Below are 25,837 nucleotides of genomic sequence, written 5' to 3' on the forward strand. Positions count from 1 at the left end.
ATAGCAATTTCGTTAACCGAAGCTCGTTAACCGAGAGTCCACTGTACTGTATTGTACTGTACTGTATTGTTCTGTATTGTACTGTACTGTATTATACTGTGCTGTATTGTGCTCTACTGAATTGTACTGTACTGTATTGTACTGTATTGTAGTGCTGTACTGCACTGTACTGTACTGTACTGTGCTGTTCTCTGCTGTACTGTATTGTACTGTACTTTACTGTACTCTACTCTACTGTACTGTACTGTGCTGTATTGTACTGTACTCTATTGTACTGCACTCTATTGTACTGTACTCTATTGTACTGTATTCTATTGTACTGTACTCTATTGTTCTGTACTCTACTGTACTGTGCTGTATTGTACTGTACTGTGCTGTACTGCATACGGTATTTGTGTACTGTAGTGTACTACTGTACTCTACTGTACTGTATTGTGCTATACTATGCTGTGCTATTGTACTGTGCTTATTTTGTACTGTGCTCTACTGTACTGTGCTGTACTGTACTGTATTGTACTGTACTCTATTGTACTGTACTCTGTACTGTGCTGTACTGTGCTCTACTGTACTGTACTCTAGTGTACTGTGCTGTGCTGTGCTGTGCTGTACTGTATTGTACTGTACTGTACTTTACTTTACTGGACTGTGCTGTGCTGTACTGTGGTGCTGTATTTGTGCTGTTTGTACTGTTACTCTACTGTACTGTGCACTGTACTGTACTGTACTGTATTGTTCTGTACTGTACTGTGCTGTACTGTGTGTTACTGTATATTGTACTGTATACTGTGCTGTATTGTACTGTGCTCTACTGTACTGTATTGTACTGTATTGTACTGTACTGTGCTGTGTGTACTGTGCTCTACTGTATGTGCTGTACTGTACTGCTGTACTGTACTGTTCTGTACTGTACTGTTAACAATACTGTATTGTACTGTATTGTACTGTACTGTATTATACTGTACTGTACTGTACTGTACTATACTGTGCTATGTGTACTGTGCTCTACTGTACTGTGCTGTACTGTATTGTACTGTGCTGTACTGTACTGTGCTGTACTATACTGTGCTATGTGTACTGTGCTGTATTGTACTGTTCTGTACTGTACTGTGCTGTACTGTATTGCACTGTATGTTGTACTGTACTGTACCATACTGTGCTGTGTTATGCTGTACTGTACTGTACTGTACTATACTATACTGTGCTGTATTATACTGTCTACTGTACATGCTGTACTGTGTGCATGTGCTCTACTGTACTATGTGTACTGTATTGTACTATACTGTATTGTACTGTACTGTACTGTGCTGTAGTATGCTATATGTACTGTATATGTTATATTGTACCATATTACTGTACTGTACTGTACTGTACTGTACTCTTAAAACTTATTGTCAGTAGTAAACCTGAGATGACTGGTGTGCACTGTATGTGAGGTTGTTTCTATAGGGTGGACACAGGGGATCAGGTCACTCACAAGTTGTTGGCAACCCTCCACTCCTAAAATTGGGCTACACTTCCGAATTTCAGTAAAACTAGCGATAACATTTTTCTCAACTCAATTGAAGCCCCGAGAAGTTGGGAGTAGCGAAGGAGATTCAGTTTCAAAGTCGTTATTGTATGCTGGTGCACCATTGTGTATGCCTCCTGCATCTTATTGAATGCCATAAAAGGTGGCTGCATGTTCAAGTGATCCTATCAGTCTGGTCTCAGCTGGGTCAGTGTTTCCTGTAACTCAGTTTAATAATATTAGTCATTTACTCTAAGTTAGACTGGTTCCGAGCTGTGTAACCGGCACTACACTGTAGGTGTATGTTTGTGTTGTATGTCGTGGCTTTGCGTTGATGATAATTAACTTTGTGGGCAGGTGACTGGACATTTGTGTTACTTATAACTAAGCTTTGTTTCTCCTGATGCTGGGTCTGGCCACCTGGGAAACACTGTCAGGATTGTTCCATGTCACAACTATGAACTGTTAATCCTGTCTTTGAATAAGTTGGAATCACATAATTTTTTGTGGGGGTTGTTCTCTGCTCCATTGTCTAAGATACAGTGGTCCCTTGGTTAACGAGCACAATCCGTTCTAGAAGGTTGCTCGTTTACCGAAAAAACTGCGTTAAACGAAACCATTGTTTCAATGGTTTTGATAATTGGTTCCAGCTCACCGAAAATTGCCTAAATTCAACAAAAAAGGTAGAAAAGTACACTTACTTTGAGGTGTGTATGTAGAAGGCTCCTGGATGATGATGATGATGATGGGAATTAGAATGGGGTGGAGGAGAAGGGAGAAGAGAAGGAATTGGAGTGGAAGAGAAGTCACCCCAGAGCGCCATTTCACCCATAAAATTTTAGTTCTCTTGGTGTAATTCAAGATTATTTTCTTTTAAATCAACACTGCACTGCATTATATATTGTCACTGTAAAATATATTTCAAAATGACCAATAATTTGTAAAACACAGAAAAAGCGTTCAGTTGAAGAGAGTCTCAAGCAAGATGTTACCTCCACTGAAAAGACACAAAGACTGACGCCTGTATGGTGTGTTGGCAGGCTGGATGGCGTGCCACAAATTAGTTTCCTTACCTTCAATTATGTTCAATAATTGTAAAAATGACTCAAAAAATTAACATTAAACTTTTAAAATTATTGAATAGTATAAACTTCTTGATAGTTACTAAAAGGGTAAGGAATTTAAGCCCGACAACCGATAACTGTGTTGGCGGACTAATACTACAGCTGGTGGACTGCCAAATGCAAGCTAAAAATGTGGATGTCAGCTCGTAAGAAACTCGTTAATCGAGGGATTGCTCGTTAACCGAAGTTAAGAATCTTACGGAAGGTAACTCGTTAACCGAAATCTAAGCTAACCGAGGCGCTCATTAACCGAGGGACCACTGTATTATGGTGTCCAGTACTCTAATGTAATCTTTAAGAGGCTCTCACAGCTGATTAACTGTGTCCTAGTTGTTTCAGCCTTTTTAATTGTGTGAGTTACTCCTCAACCAAGACTGTTATATCCACTGTCAGGCAGCTTCCAGATGCCCCAGGTCAGGGGGGGACACGGTCTGCTGTAGGTAGTTGTAAGATGCCCCAGGTCAGGGGGGGACACAGTCTGCTGTGGGTAGTTGTAAGATGCCCCAGGTCAGGGGGGACACGGTCTGCTGTGGGTAGTTGTAAGATGCCCCAGGTCGGAACACGGTCTGCTGTGGGTAGTTGTAAGATGCCCCAGGTCAGGGGAACACGGTCTGCTGTGGGTAGTTATGCCCCAGGTCAGGGGGACACAGTCTGCTGTAGGTAGTTGTAAGATGCCCCAGGTCGGGGAACACGGTCTGCTGGGGTAGTTGTAAGATGCCCCAGGTCAGGGGACACGGTCTGCTGTGGGTAGTTGTAAGATGCCCAGGTCAGGGGACATGGTCTGCTGTAGTAGTTGGTCTGCTGTTGGTAGTTGTAAGATGCCCCAGGTCAGGGGGACACGGTCTGCTGTGGGTAGTTGTAAGATGCCCCAGGTCAGGGGGACACAGTCTGCTGTTGGTAGTTGTAGATGCCCCAGGTCAGGGACACGGTCTGCTGTGGGTAGTTGTAAGATGCCCCAGGTTAGGGGGACACGGTCTGCTGTGGGTGGTTGTAAGATGCCTCCAGGTCAGGGGGGGACACAGTCTGCTGTGGGTAGTTGTAAGATGCCTCAGGTCAGGTGGGACCACGGTCTGCTGTGGGTAGTTGTAAGATGCCCCAGGTCAGGGGGACACGGTCTGCTGTGGGTAGTTGTAAGATGCCTCAGGTCAGGGGGACACGGTCTGCTGTGGGTAGTTGTAAGATGCCTCAGGTCTGGTGGGACACGGTCTGCTGCAGGTAGTTGTGATGCCCCAGGTCAGGGGGGACATGGTCTGCTGTGGGTAGTTGTAGATGCCCCAGGTCAGGGGGGACACGGTCTGCTGTGGGTAGTTGTAAGATGCCTCAGGTCATGGGGGACACGGTCTGCTGTGGGTAGTTGTAAGGATGCCCAGGTCAGGGGGACAGTCTGCTGTGGGTGGTTGCAAGATGCCCCAGGTCAGGTGGGACATGGTCTGCTGTAGGTAGTTGTAAGATGCCCCTGGTCAGGGGGGACACAGTCTGCTTGTAGGTAGTTGTAAGATGGCCCTGGTCAGGGTGGGGGCACAGTCTGCTGTGGTGGTTGTAAGATGCCCCAGGTCAGGTGGGACATGGTCTGCTGTGGGTAGTTGTAAGATGCCCCAGGTCAGGGGGACACGGTCTGCTGTGAGTGGTTGGTCTGCTGTTGGTAGTTGTAAGATGCCTCAGGTCAGGGGGACACAGTCTGCTGTGGGTAGTTGTAAGATGCCCCAGGTCAGGTGGGACATGGTCTGCTGTAGGTAGTTGTAAGATGCCCCAGGTCAGGGGGACATGGTCTGCTGTGGGTAGTTGTAAGATGCCTGTGGGTCAGGTGGTAGTTGGTCTGCTGTTGGTAGTTGTAAGATGCCTCAGGTCAGGGGGGACACAGTCTGCTGTGGGTAGTTGTAGATGCCCCAGGTCAGGGGGAACAGGTCTGCTGTGGGTAGTTGTAAGATGCCCAGGTCAGGGGGACATGGTCTGCTGTAGGTAGTTGGTCTGCTGTTGGTAGTTGTAAGATGCCCCAGGTCAGGGGGACACGGTCTGCTGTGGGTAGTTGTAGATGCCCCAGGTCAGGGGGACACGGTCTGCTGTTGGGTTATGACCCCAGGTCAGGGGGACACGGTCTGCTGTGGGTAGTTGTAAGATGCCCCAGGTTAGGGGGACACGGTCTGCTGTGGGTGTTGGTTATGAGATGCCTCAGGTCAGGGGGACACAGTCTGCTGTGGGTGGTTGTAAGATGCCTCAGGTCAGGTGGGACACGGTCTGCTGTGGGTAGTTGTAAGATGCCCCAGGTCAGGGGGACACGGTCTGCTGTGGGTAGTTGTAAGATGCCTCAGGTCAGGGGGACACGGTCTGCTGTGGGTAGTTGTAAGATGCCTCAGGTCTGGTGGGACACGGTCTGCTGTGGGTAGTTGTAAGATGCCCAGGTCAGGGGGACATGGTCTGCTGTGGGTAGTTGTAAGATGCCCCAGGTCAGGGGGACACGGTCTGCTGTGGGTAGTTGTAAGATGCCTCAGGTCATGGGGGACACGGTCTGCTGTGGGTGGTTGTAAGATGCCCCCAGGTCAGGGACAGTCTGTGTGGGTAGTTGCAAGATGCCCCAGGTCAGGTGGGACCAGTCTGCTGTAGGTAGTTGTAAGATGCCCCTGGTCAGGGGTGGGGGCACAGTCTGCTGTGGGTGGTTGTAAGATGCCCCAGGTCAGGTGGGACATGGTCTGCTGTGGGTAGTTGTAAGATGCGTCCCAGGACACGGTCTGCTGTAGGTAGTTGGTCTGCTGTTGGTAGTTGTAAGATGCCTCCAGGTCAGGGGACAGTCTGCTGTGGGTGGTTGTAAGATGCCCCAGGTCAGGTGGGACATGGTCTGCTGTAGGTAGTTGTAAGATGCCCCAGGTCAGGGGGGACATGGTCTGCTGTGGGTGTTTTAAGATGCCCCAGGTCAGGGGGACACGGTCTGCTGTAGGTAGTTGGTCTGTTGGTAGTTGTAGATGCCTCAGGTCAGGGGACACAGTCTGCTGTGGGTGGTTGTAAGTGCCCCAGGTCAGGGGACATGGTCTGCTGTGGGTAGTTGTAAGATGTCCCAGGTCGGGGGGACACGGTCTGCTGTAGGTAGTTGGTCTGCTGTTGGTAGTTGTAAGATGCCTCAGGTCAGGGGGGACACAGTCTGCTGTGGGTAGTTGTAAGATGCCTGGGTCAGGTGGGACATGGTCTGCTGTGGGTAGTTGTAGATGCCCCAGGTCAGGGACATGGTCTGCTGTGGGTAGTTGTAAGATGCCCCAGGTCAGGGGGACACGGTCTGCTGTAGGTAGTTGGTCTGCTGTTGGTGGTTGTAAGATGCCCCAGGTCGGGGGGACACGGTCTGCTGGGTAGTTGTAAGATGCCTCAGGTCAGGACGGTCTGCTGTGGGTAGTTATGCCCCAGGTCAGGGGGGACACAGTCTGCTGTGGGTAGTTGCAAGATGCCCCAGGTCAGGTGGGACATGGTCTGCTGTAGGTAGTTGTAAGATGCCCTGGTCAGGGGGACACAGTCTGCTGTAGGTAGTTGCAAGATGCCCTGGTCAGGGGTGGACACAGTCTGCTGTGGGTGGTTATGGACCCCAGGTCAGGTGGGACATGGTCTGCTGTGGGTGTTGTAAGATGCCCCAGGTCAGGGGGGACACAGTCTGCTGTGGGTAGTTGCAAGATGCCCCAGGTCAGGTGGGACATGGTCTGCTCATCGTGGTTGTAAGATGCCCTGGTCAGGGGGACACAGTCTGCTGTAGGTAGTTGTAAGATGCCCTGGTCAGGGGGGGCCGATCTGCTGTGGGTAGTTGTAAGATGCCAGGTCAGGTGGGACATGGTCTGCTGTAGGTAGTTGTAGATGCAGGTCAGGGGGACATGGTCTGCTGTGGGTAGTTGTAAGATGCCCCAGGTCAGGGGGACACGGTCTGCTGTGGTGGTTGGTCGCTGTAGGTAGTTGTAAGATGCCTCAGGTCAAGGGGACACAGTCTGCTGTGGGTGTTGTAAGATGCCCCAGGTCAGGTGGGACATGGTCTGCTGTAGGTAGTTGTAAGATCCAGGTCAGGGGACATGGTCTGCTGTGGTAGTTGTAAGATGCCCCAGGTCAGGGGGGACACAGTCTGCTGTAGGTAGTTGGTCTGCTGTTGGTAGTTGTAAGATGCCCCAGGTCGGGGGGACACGGTCTGCGTGGTGGTTAAGGATGCCCCAGGTCAGGTGGGACATGGTCTTGCTGAGGTAGTTGTAAGATGCCTCAGGTCAGGGGGACACGGTCTGCTGTAGGTAGTTGGTCTGCTGTTGGTGGTTGTAAGATCCCCCAGGTCAGGGACACGGTCTGCTGTGGGTAGTTGTAAGATGCCCCAGGATCAGGGGGGACACGGTCTGCTGTGGGTAGTTGCAAGATGCCCCCAGGTCAGGGGGACCCGGTCTGCTGTGGGTAGATGTAAGATGCCCCAGGTCAGGGGGACACAGTCTGCTGTAAGTAGTTGTAAGATGCCCCAGGTCAGGGACACGGTCTGCTGTGTGGGTGGTTGTAAGATGCCCCAGGTCAGGGGGGACACGGTCTGCTGTGGGTGGTTGTAAGATGCCTGCCTCAGGTCAGGGCATTGTCTGCTGTTGGTAGTTGTAAGATGCCCCAGGTCAGGGGGCATGGTCTGCTGTGGGTGGTTGCAAGATGCCTTAGGTCAGGGGGGACACGGTCTGCTGTGGGTAGTTGTAAGATGCCCCAGGTCAGGGGGACACAGTCTGCTGTAGGTGGTTGTAGAATGCCCTGGTCAGGGGGGACACGGTCTGCTGTGGGTGGTTGTAAGATGCCCCAGGTCAGGCATGGTCTGCTGGGGTAGTTGTAGATGCTGGTCAGGGGGACACAGGTCTGCTGTGGGTAGTTGTAGATGCCCCAGGTCAGGGGGGACACGGTCTGCTGTGGGTAGTTGTAAGATGCCTCAGGTGGGGGGGACACAGTCTGCTGTGGGTGTTGTAGATGCCCCAGGTCAGGGGGCAGTCTGCTTGTGGGTGGTTATAGATGCCTCAGGTCAGGGGACACAGTCTGCTGTAGGTAGTTGTAAGATGCCCTGGTCAGGGGCACGAGTCTGCTGTGGGTAGTTGTAGATGCCTCAGGTCAGGGGACATGGTCTGCTGTGGGTAGTTGTAAGATGCCCCTGGTCGGGGGGACACGGTCTGCTGTGGGTAGTTGTAAGATGCCCCTGGTCAGGGAGGGACACAGTCTGCTGTGGGTAGTTGTAAGATGCCCCAGGTCAGGGGACACAGTCTGCTGTGGTAGTTGTAAGATGCCCCAGGTCAGGGGCACAGTCTGCTGTGGGTAGTTGTAAGATGCCCCAGGTCAGGGGGACACAGTCTGCTGTAGGTAGTTGTAAGATGCCCCAGGTCAGGGAGGACGTCTGCTGTGGTAGTTGTAAGATGCCCAGGTCAGGGGGGACACGGTCTGCTGGTGGTGTAGATGCCCTGGTCAGGACACGGTCTGCTGTGGGTAGTTGTAAGATGCCCCAGGTCAGGGGACACAGTCTGCTGTGGAGTAGTTGTAAGATGCCCCAGGTCAGGGGCACGGTCTGCTGTAGGTAGTTGTAAGATGCCCCAGGTCAGGGGGACACAGTCTGCTGTAGGTAGTTGTAAGATGCCCCAGGTCAGGGGGAGGACACAGTCTGCTGTGGGTGGTTGTAAGATGCCCAGGTCAGGAGGAGGAGGGACACAGTCTGCTGTGGGTAGTTTAAGATGCCCAGGTCAGGGGACTGATCTGCTGTAGGTAGTTGTGGGCCTGGTCAGGGGGAGGCACGGTCTGCTGTGGTAGTTGTAAGATGCCCCAGGTCAGGGGGCATGGTCTGCTGTAGGTAGTTGTAAGATGCCCCAGGTCAGTGGAGGACACAGTCTGCTGCTGGGTAGTTTTAAGATGCCCCAGGTCAGGGGACACAGTCTGCTGTAGAGTAGTTGTAAGATGCCGTCAGTGGAGGCAGTCTGTGGGTGTTGTAAGATGCCCCAGGTCAGGGGGACACAGTCTGCTGTAGGTAGTTGTAGATGCCCCAGGTCAGGGGACACAGTCTGCTGTGGGTAGTTGTAAGATCTACTGGGGAGGACAGTCTGCTGTGGGGTAGTTGTAGATGCCCTGGTCAGGGGACACGGTCTGCTGTGGGTGGTTGTAAGATGCCCCAGGTCAGGACACAGTCTGCTGTGGTAGTTGTAAGATGCCCCAGGTCAGGGGGGCAACAGTCTGCTGTAGGTAGTTGTGTGCCCCAGGTCAGGGGACAGTCTGCTGTAGGTAGTTGTAAGATGCCCCAGTCAGGGGAGGACACAGTCTGCTGTGGTAGTTGTAGATGCCCCAGGTCAGGGGGGACACGGTCTGCTGTGTGGAGTTGTAAGATGCCCCAGGTCAGGGGAGGACACAGTCTGCTGTGGGTAGTTGTAAGATGCCCCAGGTCAGGGGGACACGGTCTGCTGTGGGTGGTTGTAAACCCCCGATGCCCCAGGTCAGGGGGACACAGTCTGCTGTGGTGGTTGTAGATGCCCCAGGTCAGGGGGGGACACAGTCTGCTGTGGGTAGTTGTAAGATGCCCCAGGTCAGGGGACACGGTCTGCTGTGGTAGTTGTAAGATGCCCCAGGTCAGGGGAGGACACAGTCTGCTGTGGGTAGTTGTAAGATGCCCCAGGTCAGGGGGGGACACGGTCTGCTGTGGGTAGTTGTAAGATGCCCCAGGTCAGGGGGACACAGTCTGCTGTAGGTAGTTGTAAGATGCCCCAGGTCAGGGGACACGGTCTGCTGTGGGTAGTTAAGATGCCCCAGGTCAGGGGGGACACGGTCTGCTGTGGTAGTTGTAAGATGCCCCTGGTCAGGGGGACACAGTCTGCTGTAGAAGATGCCCAGGTCAGGGGGACACAGTCTGCTGTAGGTGGTTGTAAGATGCCCCAGGTCAGGGAGGACACAGTCTGCTGTGGGTAGTTGTAAGATGCCCAGGTCAGGGGGACACAGTCTGCTGTGGTAGTTGTAAGATGCCCCAGGTCAGGGGGGGGACACGGTCTGCTGTGGGTAGTTGTAAGATGCCCCAGGTCAGGGGACACAGTCTGCTGTAGGTAGTTGTAAGATGCCCCAGGTCAGGGAGGACACAGTCTGCTGTGGGTAGTTGTAAGATGCCCAGGTCAGGGGGGGGACACGTCTGCTGTGGGTAGTTGTAAGATGCCCCAGGTCAGGGGCACAGTCTGCTGTAGGTAGTTGTAAGATGCCCCAGGTCAGGGAGACACGGTCTGCTGTGGGTAGTTGTAAGATGCCCCAGGTCAGGGGACACAGTCTGCTGTGGGTAGTTGTAAGATGCCCCAGGTCAGGGGGCACGGCCTGCTGTAGGTAGTTGTAAGATGCCCCAGGTCAGAGGGCACAGTCTGCTGTGGTAGTTGTAAGATGCCCCAGGTCAGGGGGGGCATGGTCTGCTGTAGGTAGTTGTAAGATGCCCCAGGTCAGTGGAGGACACAGTCTGTAGGTAGTTGTAAGATGCCCCAGGTCAGGGAGGACACAGTCTGCTGTAGGTAGTTGTAAGATGCCCCAGGTCAGTGGAGGACACAGTCTGCTGGTGGTAGTTGTAAGATGCCCAGGTCGGGGACACGGCGCTGTAGGTAGTTGTAAGATGCCCCAGGTCAGGGAGACACAGTTCGCTGTAGGTAGTTGTAAGATGCCCCAGGTCAGGGAGGACACGGTCTGCTGTAGGTAGTTGTAAGATGCCCAGGTCAGGGGGCTAGCTGCTGTAGGTAGTTGTAAGATGCCCCAGGTCAGGGAGGACACGTCTGCTGTAGTAGTTGAAGATGCCCCAGGTCGGGGACCACGGTCTGCTGTAGGTAGTTGTAAGATGCCCCAGGTCAGGGGGACAGTCTGCTGTAGGTAGTTGTAAGATGCCCCAGGTGGGGGACACAGTCTGCTGTAGGTAGTTGTAAGATGCCCCAGGTCAGGGGGACACAGTCTGCTGTAGGTAGTTGTAAGATGCCCCAGGTCAGGGAGGGGGGCAATAAAAAACTGGCGGAATACTACAGAAACAATTTGGATGGGAATAAGTAATGGGAAAAAATTAATCACAGGAGTAATATATAGACCTCCCAATCACGATAGGGATTAATGGGCATTATCTGGTGGATGGAAATCTTGGGAAGCTTACTTTACAATAAAGTCTGTATAGTGGTGACTTTAACCTTGGCGAATAAATTGGATGACCTGCAGAATAACTCAGTATCAGAGGATTTCCTCGAAAGCTTGATCCAGTCTGTCTCCTAAGTCAACATACTTGAACCCACCGGGTGACAAATAAACTAGATTTAGTTCTGTCGAACAGAAAACCTCATTAGCAATATCTGATTGGGAAACAGAACTTTAAAAACGATCACAAAAAAAAAATTAGATTCCAGTTAGATTTTCAGGTCAAGGCGTAAAGGGAATTCCATTAAAGTCTGAATTTCAGAATGGCAAACTTACAGTAGTTTAAGGCAGCTGAGAGAGGGGGTGTCTCGCCTGGATGTGAATAGATGACACCGACGATAAAGATCTGTTATTGCGAGTTCACGACTGTAGTTACGCTAACGAGTTACTTAATGCACAAGAGCAGAAACCTTTATACAAAAAACTCAGATCAGACAACAATGACCCTAAATGGATCGATAATTGGCCAAGGAAGGCTATAAGTAGAAGGATAGAAGTAAGTAGCCAAATTTTGCCTCCAGGGGTATGATAAAGGTATTGGCGGTGAGTTAGACCGAGATAAGAAAAACCAAGAGGAACTGCTGAACTAGAAGGTAGCAGTGGCTCGACCCCAAAGATTTTTACCAAATGTATCAAACTAAACCTAAAGATAGATTAAGCGGACTGTCGTTTCAGATACCGTGAGCTAATGGATACTTGGCGGAGAAATGAGCAATAATCTGAATAAATATTTTTCAACAGTTTCTGCAAAGAATTTAAACGCAAAGTACGGCACCGACTCTATTCAGAGATAGTGAAGAAAACAAATTAAGCGAGATAATAGAGAGACTAAATATGATGTTAATAACGACCGAATTAAACTGAAGCCTAATAAATCCACCTGGTCCGATGAGATATTTGCCGAGTATTAAAGGAATATGGGATGAGCTTAGCCTGTTATGTAAGAAGTTGTTTAACATGTCATTAAAACAGGTGTAGTACAGAATCCTGGAGGATAGCGAATGTAATACCGATTTTCAAGAGGGATAGATCCTATCCTCTAACTACACGCCCAATCAGTCTAACTATCAATAATGGTGGTACAGTCATTTATTTCGCTCTATTCAAACCACCTGGAAAACTGGATTGATCAATGAATTTACCCTAACTTCTGGCCAGGCGTTCATATCGCTAATCTATCGCATCTTTTCATCAGTTTTTGAATCGGTGGGCCGAGGCTGGTATGATGTGGTATATCTACGACTTTAGCAAAATATACGACAGGAGTCCCCACGAAAAGGCCTAATTAAGAAAGGTAGAAAGCATGGCATCAAGGAATATGTAAAATGGACTAGAAGTAAAGTTGCAGGGACCCAGAAACAGCGATTGAGCATAAACTGCACTAAATCGCATTGAGCCATACTAGTGGGTTCACAAGGCTCGATACTTGGACCATTATTATTATTTATTATATACATAGCGACATGAATAATAAATGGAGCAGTAACATAATGGGAATTTACCAGTAACATAAAATAGAGACGTGTAATTAAATCTGGCGAGGACTCTGCAAAACTAGGAAGATCTAAAAAATTTTTAAGATAATTAGGAAAAATGGCAGATGAAATTCAATATTAGACCAAATGTAAAGTATGGGAGATGTAAACAGGAAACCAGTTACCAGATACGACAATAATTTATTATGGAATCCAACTCTTGAGAGATTTAGGAGTAATGATAAGTAGGAATCTGCAGTAGAAGTAAACAATGTGTTTTAACAAGCAACAAAGGCTAATAAAATATGGGTTCATACAAAGAGGTGTTAGTTACAAGACTGGTGAGGTCATCTTAAGTATATCTAATAACGTGAGACCTCACCTGGATTACGCTTTCAGTTCTGGTCACGTATTTCAGAATGGATATGGGAATCATTGGGAAGGAAAAGATCAGAGGAGAATAGGAGCTAATCCTGGGCATTGGAGACCTTGAATGCAGAGACAGGTTAAAGTATCTTAATTTGCACTCCCTCAAAGGAGGCGCCAGAGGTGAGGCGACCTGATGAGGTGTATAAATGGAAGTCAGGGGTTAAACCAAAGGGGACATTACAAAGTGCTCCAACTATCCAGCAGGGCGAACTTCAAGCAAATGGTTTTTAAATTGAATAAAATTTAACGTTTAGTGGAATTGAGGCAGCACTGGTTTGGAAACAGAGTAGTGGATGAATGGGACAAGTTACCAAATGTCATCGCCAGACATAGAATCGGCTGAATAGCTTCAGAAGCATAGGTTGGATGTATATGAGCAATAGGGGTTAGCCATAAACAGGACTGCCCATTATGGGTCCAATAGGCCCTATTTAGGTTTCCTCCATTCTCCTTATGTTCTTATGTTCTTATGGTCTGCTGAAGGTAGTTGTAAGATGCCCCAGGTCAGGGGGGACACGGTCTGCTGTGGGTAGTTGTAAGATGCCCCAGGTCAGGGGCCCCAGGTCAGGGGGACACGGTCTGCTGTGGGTAGTTGTAAGATGCCCCAGGTCAGGGGGGGGACTCGGTCTGCTCTGCTAGTGAGCACATTTCCTTGTTCCAGAAGCTACTGTATTAGTTGGGTCACATTTTCATGCTACAGTATTTTGAAACATGCCTTAACAAGTCATTATTGTGGATGAGGGAAAATTCTCTCAGATGACACTCTTATTCATTGTGGTGTTTGGAGGTTTGTTTGTGATATATCACAGTTATTTGTGTGAAAGCCTCCAAGTCGAAGTACATTACCACCTCTTAAGAAGTCAACACTTAACACACCACGGCAAGTTCTGTTTCCGATACATTAGGGTGTGTACTTTTCTTTGTCAGGAATTTGTTGTTAATCTGTTATGTTTATTAATCTCAGATTCCTCGTTCACAGAGCCAGACTCTTGTGCTCACTTACCTGTTCCTTCTTGGCTGCAGTTGGAGTTAGTTGTTAATTGTTAACCCTAACCTTGAGGCAGATCACTTTTGGCGTCTTTTATTATGTCACCAATATTATCATTATATAATTGACAACATTTTCACAAACATTTTGTGATGGCAGTTTTATCAGATAGAGCACTGTACAGTATTAGCGATTGGTAGAGTTTTATGCGTACTGTACAGAATTGCAAGACTTCCATTGTAAACCACTCGTGTACTGGAGTGTATTTAAAGCTAGACTCTTAAAACAACATGCTAGAATATTTCTCACATTGTGACGACTCATTGTCAGATAACTCAATGAGAAGAAGAACATTATTTATAGTTGGTTAAGTTGATCTAAAGATGAAAAATGTGCATGTACTCCTGGTCAATAGTTACCTGGGTCCTGGGCCCCTTGCACTACACATGCAGGTGTAAAAGTGAGTGAGGCACAAACCCCCACAGCCACGTGTGTTTAATGCATGTGTCAGCCACACCGAGATGAGGTGGGGTGAACGGGTCCCTCGTGACTACCACTGGTGCCCCGCTAACTTTTACACCTGTGTGTAGTGCAGGCAGTTGTGTGGCTCCACCCAGGGTAAATTACTGACCCGGGGTACACGCACACAGTTGGCTAATTTAGTTTGTTTATGGTGCAGTATTTGATATCCACAATCTGTTTAACTATTGAAGTATATAAACATTTTCTTTAGTGCTGACCAACTCATTTCATGCTCCTCTTACCTCAGTGTCCAAACATTCTTTACCCACTTCAATGTACACCCCATGGAACTAATTCATAATGTTTTCGATTTTTTCCAAATAAAATGTGGATACATTTGCAGTCATTATGTCTGCCTCTTATGATCACTTTTTATTATTACTGGTTACATATTATTGGATTTCCAGTACCGTACAGGTACTCCTCGACTTACGACCTACTCCACTTACGACCGCCCCAGTCGTACCAATTTTTTTTTCAAATTACGTATTTTCGAGTCCCGACGTTAGTGATCTCGCTGTGTACTGACAAAATTTTCGTTTGTAATTCCCTTTAAAATGGCTGGCAAGCTTAAAAGTGAGAGTTTTGTGGTGCTGAGAAGAAAAAGAGACACCCATTTTAGATTTTCTGTGTATCATTATTGCCGTCGTAAGTCAGGGACTGCCTGTACTGTACTGTTATTCTGAAACCATTGCTCATATTATTATTTTATTTTCAGCTGACTTACAGAAAGTGAATGATCACTTATGCTACAAGTGCTATCGTGCTCCGAACACTTTAAAGTTTGAAGTGAAGCTTCATGAAATAAAACTTGGGGGATTGTCTTCAATAATGATATATGTTGATGGCACTCAGCATCATATTACCAGAGACTGTGGAGTGTGTAGCAGTGACAGTGGAGAGAACTTAAGGTACCCCAACAAGAATGACAGTGCAGTGTGCCACCATTGTCAGCTCATAACAAGTGGTATCATGTTTGAATTGTATTTACAACTGAATCCTCAAGTGCAGACTTCTTCTGAAGGAGAAAGTCCTTGCCCGAATATTGCCAAGTTTAATATTAGTCTGAGCATGAACACTGACAAGCCAGATGTTGAAGTAGCCTCCGACTGTGATGATGGTTTCAGGGTTAGTTTACCTCTGGCTGGTGATACTTGCATTGTCAACTCAACATTTTTTGGAACAGAAACTCATTGTCTTGTTCCAACATGCTCAGATGGGATCAGGTCTCCAGATGATTCCAATGAAAAAATAGAATATAAATTTCAACCACATAAGTCTGCAGAGAGTTGTGTCTGGCAGTTAAACACGGAACAACGTAAACACGTGACTCTTACCTTCTCTCTCAGTATTAAGCCGCACATTACTGTTTTTGAAGAGTCTCTCATGAACCCAAAATGGGATATTGAATGGTGCCCAACTTATGATAATGATTTTAGAATGGTGACAGACACTGACACAGTTTTTGTAGTGTATCATAGTTCTACCAAGCTGACCAAGAAGGGATCATTGTCCATAACCACACAGACAGATCTCTGCATTCTTCCTCCACCCCTTGAAAATGGGAGTGTGGAATTCCAACGTCTGGAGTCTGGTACTGTGGCCCACTACATGTGTGACAAGGGCTTCAGTCTGTTTGGTCCCTTAAAACTACACTGTAAAAATGGAGGAGACTGGGATGAACCTCCTATATGTGTGCATCTTAAGAAGGTAAGTAGTTGACATTTACTTCATACTTTTGGGGGTAGATATTGTACAGTGTAAAGTGAATTAAATGAATTGAAGTTCGATTACTCACATAACTGTTGATAAATGAGTTATACACTTTGCTAGATATTTGTGCCAGTGCTGTCATGGTGCTGCTGTAGTGCTGTCATGGTGCTGTTTTAGTGCTGTCATGGTGCTGTTTTATTGCTGTCATGGTGCTGTTTTAGTGATGTCATGGTGCTGTTTTAGTGATGTCATGGTGCTGTTTTAGTGATGTCATTGTGCTGTTTTAGTGATGTCATGGTGCTGTTTTAGTGCTGTCATGGTGCTGTTTTAGTGCTGTCATGGTGCTGTTTTAGTGATGTCATGGTGCTGTTTTAGTGATGTCATGGTGCTGTTTTAGTGCTGTCATGGTGCTGTTTTAGTGATGTCATGGTGCTGTTTTAGTGATGTCATGGTGCTGTTTTAGTGCTGTCATGGTGCTGTTTTAGTGATGTCATGGTGCTGTTTTAGTGATGTCATGGTGCTGTTTTAGTGCTGTCATGGTGCTGTTTTAGTGATGTCATGGTGCTGTTTTAGTGCTGTCATGGTGCTGTTTATGGGATGCTCATGGTGCTGTTTTAGTGATGTCATGGTGTTGTTTTACTGATGTCATGGTGCTGTTTTAGTGATGTCATGGTGTTGTTTAGTGATGTCGGTGTTGTTTTTTAGTGATGTCATGGTGCTGCTATATGCTGTCATGGTGCTGTTTGAGTGCTGTCATGGTGCTGCTATAGTGCTGTCATGGTGCTGTTTAGTGCTGTCATGGTGCAGTTTTTAGGATGTCATGGTGTTGTTTTAGTGATGTCATGGTGCTGTTTTAGTGCTGTCATGGTGCTGTTTAGTGATGTTGCGGTGCTGTTTTAGTGCTGTCATGGTGCTGTCTTGGTGCTGTTTAGTACTGTCATGGTGCTGCTATAGTGCTGTCATGTTGTGTCATGGTGCTGTTATAGTGCTGTCATGGTGCTGCTATGTGCTGTCATGCGCGTTTTAGTGCTGTCATGGTGCTGCTATAGTGCTGTCATGGTGCTGCTATAGTGCTGTCATGGTGCTGTTTTAGTGCTGTCATGGTGCTGCTATAGTGATGTCTTGGTGCTGTCTTGGTGCTGCTTTAGTGCTGTTTCAGTGCTGTCATGGTGATGCCTTGGTGCTGTCATGGTGCTGTCTTGGTGCTGTTTTAGTAATGTCATGGTGCTGTTTTAGTGCTGTCATGGTGCTGTCTTGTTGCTGTGTTAGTGCTGTCATGTTGCTGATTTAGTGCTGTCTTGTAGCTGTCTTTGTGCTGTTTTACAGCTGTTATTATGCTGTCCTGGCTCTGTTTTAGTGCTGTCATGGGGCTGTCTTGGTGCTGTTTTAGTGCTGTGATGGAGCTGTCTTGGTGCTTTTTTACTGCTGTCTTGTTGCTGATTTAGTGCTGTCTTGTAGCTGTCTTTGTGCTGTTTTACAGCTGTTATTATGCTGTCTTGGCTCTGTTTTAGTGCTGTCATGGGGCTGTCTTGGTGCTGTTTTAGTGCTGTGATGGAGCTGTCTTGGTGCTTTTTTATTGCTGTCTTGTTGCTGTTTCAGTGCTGTCATGGTGCTGTTTTTAAAGTTGTCAGCGGAGCTGTCTTTGGTGCTGTTTTAGTGTTGGCGATGGAGCTGTGGTGATGCTGTTTTTTTGAAAGCTATCATGGAGCTGTTTTTAGCTGCTGTTTTAGTGCTGTCTTGGTGCGTTTTTAGTGCTGTCAGTGGTGCTGTTTTTTTAGTGCTGTCATGGTGCTGTCTTGGTGCAATTTTAGTGCTGTCATGGAGCTGTCTTGGTGCTTTTTTACTGCTGTCTTGTTGCTGTTTTAGTGCTGTCTTGGTGCTGTTTTAGTGCTGTCATGGTGCTGTTTCAGTGCTATCATGGAGCTGTCTTGATGCTGTTTCAGTGCTGTCATGGTGCTGTCTTGATGCTGTTTTAGTGCTGTCATGGAGCTGTCTTGGTGCTTTTTTACTGCTGTCTTGGTTCTGTTTTAGTGCTGTCATGGTGCTGTCTTGTTGCTGTTTTAGTGCTGTCATGGTGCTGTTTTAGTGCTGTCATTATGCTGTCTTGGTTCGGTTGTAGTGTTGTCTTGGTGCTGTTTAAGTGCTGCCATGATGCTGTCTTGGTGCTGTTTTAGTGATGTCATAGTGCTGTTTTAGTGCTGTCATGATGCTGTCTTGGTGCTGTTTTAGTGCTGTCATGGTGCTGTCTTGGTGCTTTTTTACTCCTGTCTTGTTGCTGTTTTAGTGCTGTCTTGGTGCTGTTTTAGTGCTGTCATGGTGGTGCTGTTATGGTTCTGTTTTTAGTGCTGTCATGGTTCTGTTTAAGTGCTGCCATGATGCTGTCTTGGTGCTGTTTCGTGATGTCATAGTGCTGTTTTAGTGCTGTCATGATGCTGTCTTGGTGCTGTTTTAGTGCTGTCATGGAGCTGTCTTGGTGCTTTTTTACTCCTGTCTTGTTGCTGTTTTAGTGCTGTCATGGTGGTGCTGTTATGGTTCTGTTTTAGTGCTGTCATGGTTCTGTTTAAGTGCTGCCATGATGCTGTCTTGGTGCTGTTTTAGTGATGTCATGGTTCTATTTAAGTGCTGTCATGGTGCCGTCTTGGTGCTCTTTTCGTTATGTTATGGTGCTGTTTTAGTGCTGTCTTGGTGTTGTCATGGTGCTTTTTTAGTGCTGCTTTGGTGCTGTTTTAGTTATAATTTTACCAAGATTTTAGTTTAAATAGTTTAATAAAAACGTTGGTTTGTGGTGCCAAAATTATAAGTTATTTATTTTAAACCTTTATTTGATATATTTCTATACATTTAACTTGGTTAGTATTTTTATGCAGTAGGGCTTTTAGTTGTATTTTATTGTCTCTTATAAGTTTATATTACAATAGTGTAGGAATAATTGAATGAGAAATTATAACTTTAAATTCTTCTTCAGTTGTAATGACTTTAATTTTTGGTTGAATTTCTTTTATATATTTAGATTTTGTTCTTTTTATTTCTTCAATAGTATTATTTTATAGAGGCGACTATATAGAGGGAGATAAAAGGTTTAATCGTTTTATATATTTAGTTCTTGCCTTTGTATTATCCAAAGGTGCTTTAATTGTAAGGCCAAACATAATCAGAATTTCATTGGGTTGGGATGGTTTAGGATTAGTATCATACGCTTTAGTTATTTTTTACCCAAACGAAAAATCTGCAAATGCAAGTATATTAACAGTTTTATCTAATCGAGTTGGTGATGTCGCTATTCTGCTTAGGATTTCTTTAATGTTTATAGCTGAAGGGTGAAATTTTATTTTATACGGAAGATATACAAGCGAGTCTGATTTATTATTAATAAAAGGTTTAATTATTTTAGCAGCCTGACTTCCAGCTGCTATGGCAACTCTTACTCCAGTATCTGCTTTAGTTCATTCTTCTACCTTGGTTACAGGAGGTGTTTATTTACCAATTCAGTTTAGTCCTGCTTTAATAGGGTCAGAAGCTCAATCTGTTTTATTAATTATTTCTTGTTTAACAATATTTATAGCAGGACTAGGTGCTAACGTTGAATATGATTTGAAGAAGATTATTGCTTGGTGTAATATTAAGGACTTTTAGCCTTTGGTTTTGCTGATTTAACCTTTTTTCATTTATTGGCTCATGCTTTATTTAAGGCATTATTGTTTATATGTGCTGGAGTAGTTATTCGTGCGGTCTAAGAGTATCAAGATATTCGCTGTATGGGTAGATTAGTTTTTAGGATACCTTTAACTAGAACTTGTATAAATTTGGCTAATTTAACTTTATGTGGAATACCATTTTTGGCTGGGTTTTCTTCTAAAGATTTAATTTTAGAAGTAGCTTTTATAAGAAATATTAATTTATTGGCATTTATTTGATATCCTTTGGCCACAGGGTTAACGGCGTGTTATAGATATCGTTTAGTTTATTACAGTTTAACGGGTTTATTTAATGTAAGGAGAATAAGTCGGGTTAACGATAAAAGAGTTGTAATGACCACATCAATGATGAGACTAAGAGTTGGTGGTGTCACAGGGGGAGCTATTTTATCTTGGGTTATTTTTCCTGAGTCAAGGGGTTAGTTGTACCCCACTTAACGCGGTCAATTGAACCCAGAGGGTCCCGCGTTAAGTGAAATCCGCGTTAAGTGAACAACAGAACATATGGGATTAATTCCAATAGAAACCGGCCCGACCCCCAAACTCCACTTTTAGAAGGCACATACCTATGTTGTAGTAAAAATAACATCTTAATTTTATGATGGTACATGCACACAATTAATACTTAAGAAAAATAGAGAAATACAGTCGCCAAGTTAATGTCCATTCAAATAATGGACTCAACTCCCTCCCACTCTCACACTACACTGCCGGCTCTTCCCTCTCAGAGAAATTTTTGGGGGAAAACCACTAAATTTTAATAAATAATACCTCAAACTAAAGTTAGGATAATACAATTGACATTGCTGGATTCCTTGTAAGACCAGGAATATTTTGAATATAAATGTCATATATTTTGCACAAAAGATAACATAGTTACCTAGAGAAAATTTTTATCTAAAAATTGTATGTTTAATGCAAAATATATGATGTTTATATTCAAAATGATCACCAAATTATAAGAATTCCAGCAATGTAAATTATATTCTGACCGGGTAATTTGTATGAATTTTATGAGCTAAAACAAATATCTTCAGTTAATAAAAAAAAAAATAATCTTCACGACACTATCTATCAATCAAAGTACCCCACCTTGCCTCCTCCCCTCTTCCAACCGCGCGGTCAGTCCCAACCCTCCCCCCACCCCCCACCAATCCTCCCTTCCAGAGTTTTTAACATTTAGTATTAAATAATACCTCAGATTAAAGTTAGGATAATATAATTGACATTGCTGGATTCCTTGTAAGACCAGGAATATTTTGAATATAAATGTCATATATTTTGCACAAAAGATAACATAGTTACTCTGAGAAAATTTTTTATCTAAAATTTGTATGTCTAATGCAAAATATATGATGTTTATATTCAAAATGATCACCAAATTATAAGAATTCCAGTAATGTAAATTATATTCTGACCGGGTAATTTGTATGAATTTTATGAGCTAAAACAGGCAGTCAGGCAGGGTGGGGCACCTAAAATAGCGTTTGGAGCCGACACTCACCGCGTATATGTGGAAAATCCGTGTTATGAAAGTTCGCTCTACAGGCACCGCAGATATGATAAAAACTATATGAAACCACAGAGGGCGGGGTATTACTGTATATAATTTGTCCTACCTCTTTACATTCAAGGTGTTAGCCTTTAGGACTAAGAGTGTTTGGTGCTTTGTTCGGTTATTTACTAAATATTATAAGTGTTAATTATAGGTTATGTAGATTAAAAAGTTATAGTGTAGTAGTATTTATATGTCTAGTATTGTATGCAGTCAGAATGTTAGTAGCAAATGGTTGGGGGAAGTTTCACGAGTCTAAAGAGTTTCTTAGCAGATCACATACAGTCTGTATGTGATCTACTAAAGAATTCTTTTTTAGATCTCGTGGACTTTTACAAGTAAGAAAGCTGCCATTTGCTTACCTCCCAGTTTTTCTCTACCATTAATGCCACTGGTCTATGTGGTTTATACCTTTTTTATCTACATTTAATTTGAGTCATGTTAGGTTAAAAACTGCCGGCGCATGTATGAAGGTTGGTGACTATGGATGATCCGAACATTTTGGGGGTCAAGGTTTGTATTCTAATGTTATACATCAATCAGGGTACCTTCAAGTTTCTCAAAATAGAAGTGTAAGAATTTATATAAAAAGGTTTTTATTTGGGGTAATTGTTGTATTCTTTATCATAATTTACTTACATAATTTAAAATTAGAATTTTGCTTTGAAGCAGCAACGGTGGCAAATTTGCCTGTAAGTAATAAAGCTAACAATTAATTACATTTTTGTTTTATTGCAACTAACGCTTTTTGTAAATTTTAAAATTTTTATTAACGAAAGAGAGTCCAAAAATCCGGACTGCTTGGGGATTGGGTTGGTCCGGATTTTCGGATTTTCCGGATTCTCAGGCAGTACTTTTAAAATCCAAATTTAAGGAGGAATAAAGAAGAGATGAACAGGTACATTTTGATAGTTTATTCATTAGCAAATATAGCATGCTTCATTTATCAAAACGAGCAGTTTTAGTGAAAAAGCTGTGAATTATAGAATTTTATTCTTTGCCATTTTTATATCATAAATTGTATACTTTCCAATGTCGTATGTTTCCATTAGAACAGTATTGCTCACACTACGTTCTAGTTTCTTAATTATTTCAAGTTTGTCACTCAATTTCAACGTGTTCTTCTTTCTCTTCACACAACTAAGTTTATCTACTTTAGGAGCCATTATTATGGGCTTGTACAGTACTCTGTAAATGGAAAGAGTAAGACTCAAAATATTGTTATATTACAATGGTATTCTATTCATACTGTGCTTGATATAATGCATTCACGGAAATGTAATATTTTTGCTGAAATGACTTACGTATTACAGTGGAAAGTGGGATAAAATCGTGACGAAAACAATGACTTTCGCTTTCTTTCGTTCAAAAGATGTTACCGTAATCGTTTTTCGTATGGTTTTCAGTTAAAAAACTGTTGTATTACAATAATATTCTATCATAATTGACTTGAATAAATACTACGATACCATATTTCTGAATATTTTCATTAAAATCCATCAAAATCATTTTCCTTTTCATCGTCTGCAGCACCAAACAGCTTCTCCCTGTCCTCTCCTTGAACAGGGCTAGAGGGTACGTGTTTTTCGAATCGTTTTTAGTTAAAAAATTATTACATCACACGTATATTTTACCTAAACTGTGCCTGAATGAATATATTCTCGGAAATAAATAGTAGTTTTGCTAAAACGTGATGTATTTCAATGTAAAATAGGATAAAATACATGACGAAAACAAAAGACTTTACCTAAGCTTCCGATGTTCTGGAGATGTTACTCGTTTTTTTAATAGTTTTCGGTTAAAATTCTGTTATATTACAATGATATTCTATTCATACTGTGCTTGATATAATACATTCACGGAAATGTAATATTTTTGCTGAAATTACGTACGTATTACAGTGGAAAGTGGGATCAAATCTTGACGAAAACAATGACTTTCGCTTTCTTTCGTTCAAAAGATGTTACCGTAATCGCTTTTCGAATGGTTTAGTTAAAAAACTGTATTACAATAATATTCCCTCCTAATTGACTTGAATAAATATTTGAATGGAAATATACAATATTTTTGTTGAAACTACCCGCGTTTCAGTGTAAAGCGTCGTAATAATAAATGGTAAACAATTTGCCTTCGGCACTCGTGTTTCAGGCACGGCGAGCCTCGGTTTATAGGACGTAGTGTTTTTACTGAAGGTTTTGCTATTCCATTACCCTCAAAAACGTGGGTCGAACTATAAACGAGGAATATCATGAATTAACGATTTCTTGGTCAAAAAACCAGGCTCAACCTATAAACGAGGGGGGTTATAGACGAGAATATACGGTATGTTGTCACAGTTTGATTGCTCGTTTTAAAGTGGCGACCACGAGGTCGCTTGTTGTCGCTGTGCAGCTGTGGCGCTCACGCATGCGCACATACACACAAAAGCCCGCTAAAAAAAATAGTTTTCGAAAAGTCCGGATTCTCGGGTGGTCCGGATTTCTGGCATCCGGATTTTTGGACTTTTACTGTACTTCAGTTATACAACGACAATGTAGTGTGTTATTTACGCTATAAAAAAATATATAAATGGAATTCAACAGCTTAAAGTGAAGTTAGAAGCTTCTTTTTTGGCATGAGTATTTCCTTGACATAAAGTCCAGTTTCATCATTAACAGTGATGTGCCTCTATTTTGGCTTCTTTCAAAGATTAGAGGCCTGAAATAGACCAAAGCTTAGGCCCAAACTAAGTGCGATACTTTGCTTTCTAATCTTAAAGCCAGTTTATAAAGACACCTTATGAATGCAACTCATAAATCATAAATTGAATATACCTTATATACTCGTGTATAGTTCGAGTTTTTAAGACCAAATTTTTAGGCAAAAAATTGGGGGTCGACCTCTACATGCGTAATAGTTTTGTTAGGTTGAACCCGTGCATGATGGGAAGGGCGAGGAGCAACTTTTAGCTTCAGACATGAAAAATATTTACCATTTACTGCCAGTAAACAATGGAAATGTAAAATATGTACCAATTAGTAATGAAAAGTTGTGCAGTTCCTTCAGCAAATGAAGCTCACCAACTTACAATAGGCTAAATTACCTTACAACGTGCTTTCAGTAGTCTATGTTGAAGTTCTTAGCACAGGCTAACTTATCATATCATATACGGTATCACAGTTCTCATTGATCTACAAAAAATACCGGTAACAAAAACCTTTTCGATATTTCACACTTAATATAATACCCGGTAATCTACTTCAACCTCCTATTGTTTACAATGAGCATGACGCACCACCAGCTGTTGTATCAGCTAGACGGTACACGTGTTTTTCGAATCGTTTTCAGTTAAAAAACTGTTACATCACATGTATATTTTACCTTAACTGTGCCTGAATGAATATATTCTCGGAAATAAATAGTAGTTTTGCTGAAACGTGATGTATTTTAATGTAAAATAGGATAAAATACATGACGAAAACAAAAGATTTTACCTAACCTTCCGATGTTCAAGAGAAGTTACTCGTTTTTTTAATAGTTTTTGGTTAAAATATTGGATATTACAATGGTATTCTATTCATACTGTGTTGATATAATGCATTCACGGAAATGTAATATTTTTGCTGAAATGATGTACAGGTAGTTCTGCTATAACGCGATAATTGTGTTCTTGTAAAATATCGTGTTATAGAAAATCGCGTAATAGAAATAACAGGGCTTATGGAGAAAATAGGGTTAGGTGCAGATTACTCGAAATCGAAAAAATTTAGTAGTTAGCCTAACACAAAGGATAGCACAGTCTAAATAAATGTTACATTCATATTTAATAATGAAATCATAAAGTAAATGTAACACTTTACCTTGAAAAAATATGAATGTAACTTGATGGGGGAGAAGGGTGATTTTGAGGTTGATAACATCGAGCTTCTCTTCAAGTGTTATATCCTTTCTTTTACGATCATCACCGGGAATTCTATCACCTGAACGCTTCTTGGAGATATTCTTCTTTACCATATTCACAATTAATACCACAAAATTGGAGAAATAGTAAGCAAAAATCGCGTTATAGCAAACAAGCGTTCGCGTTATACAAATATCGTTCCTAATTCATAAATCGCGTTAGAGCAAATTCGCGTTATCAAAACACGCGTTATAGCAGAACTCACTGTACAGTGGAAAGTGGGATAAAATCGTGACGAAAGCAATGACTTTCGCTTTCTTTCGTTCAAAAGATGTTACCGTAATCGCTTTTCGAAGGGTTTAGTTAGAAAACTGTTGTAGTACAATAATATTCCCTCCTAATTGACTTGAATAAATACTTGAATGGAAATATACAATATTTTTGTTGAAACTACCCGCGTTTCAGTGTAAAGTGTCGTAATAATAAATGGTAAACAATTTGCTTTTGGCACTCGTGTTTCATGCACGGCGAGCCTCAGTTTATAGGACGTAGAGCGTTTTTAGTGAAGGTTTTGTTGTTCCATTACCCTCAAAAACGTGGGTCGAATTATAAACGAGGATTATCATAAATTAATGATTTCTTGGTCAAAAAGTCAGGGTCGACCCATAAACGAGGGGGGGTTATAGACGAGTATATACGATAGCTCTAATAAGATCTAAGGCAACTTGATACCATTCATAGTAAAGACCAAAAAGCAAAATCAATATAAATAAAACCCCTGTTAGAGCTCATGAAAATATG

The 25,837-nt window shown here is 43.7% G+C and overlaps 2 protein-coding genes across 2 annotated transcripts in view; one reads left to right on the forward strand and one right to left on the reverse strand.

The window, feature by feature from the left end:
* Positions 1 to 25,837, reverse strand: part of LOC121869750 (probable E3 ubiquitin-protein ligase HERC1) — a gene marked incomplete at its 3' end in the record, with an annotated part of 129,873 nt that overhangs the window by 55,733 nt on the left and 48,303 nt on the right.
* Positions 14,890 to 20,009, forward strand: LOC121869751. The gene is made up of 2 exons (XM_042371324.1): positions 14,890 to 15,903; positions 19,301 to 20,009. Exons 1-2 carry the CDS (start codon positions 15,025 to 15,027, stop codon positions 19,346 to 19,348), a joined length of 927 nt encoding a protein of 308 aa, XP_042227258.1. The 5' UTR covers positions 14,890 to 15,024; the 3' UTR covers positions 19,349 to 20,009.

This window comes from Homarus americanus, unplaced genomic scaffold (assembly GCF_018991925.1).
Source record: "Homarus americanus isolate GMGI-L3 unplaced genomic scaffold, GMGI_Hamer_2.0 scaffold23578, whole genome shotgun sequence".
Lineage (NCBI taxonomy): Eukaryota > Metazoa > Arthropoda > Malacostraca > Decapoda > Nephropidae > Homarus > Homarus americanus.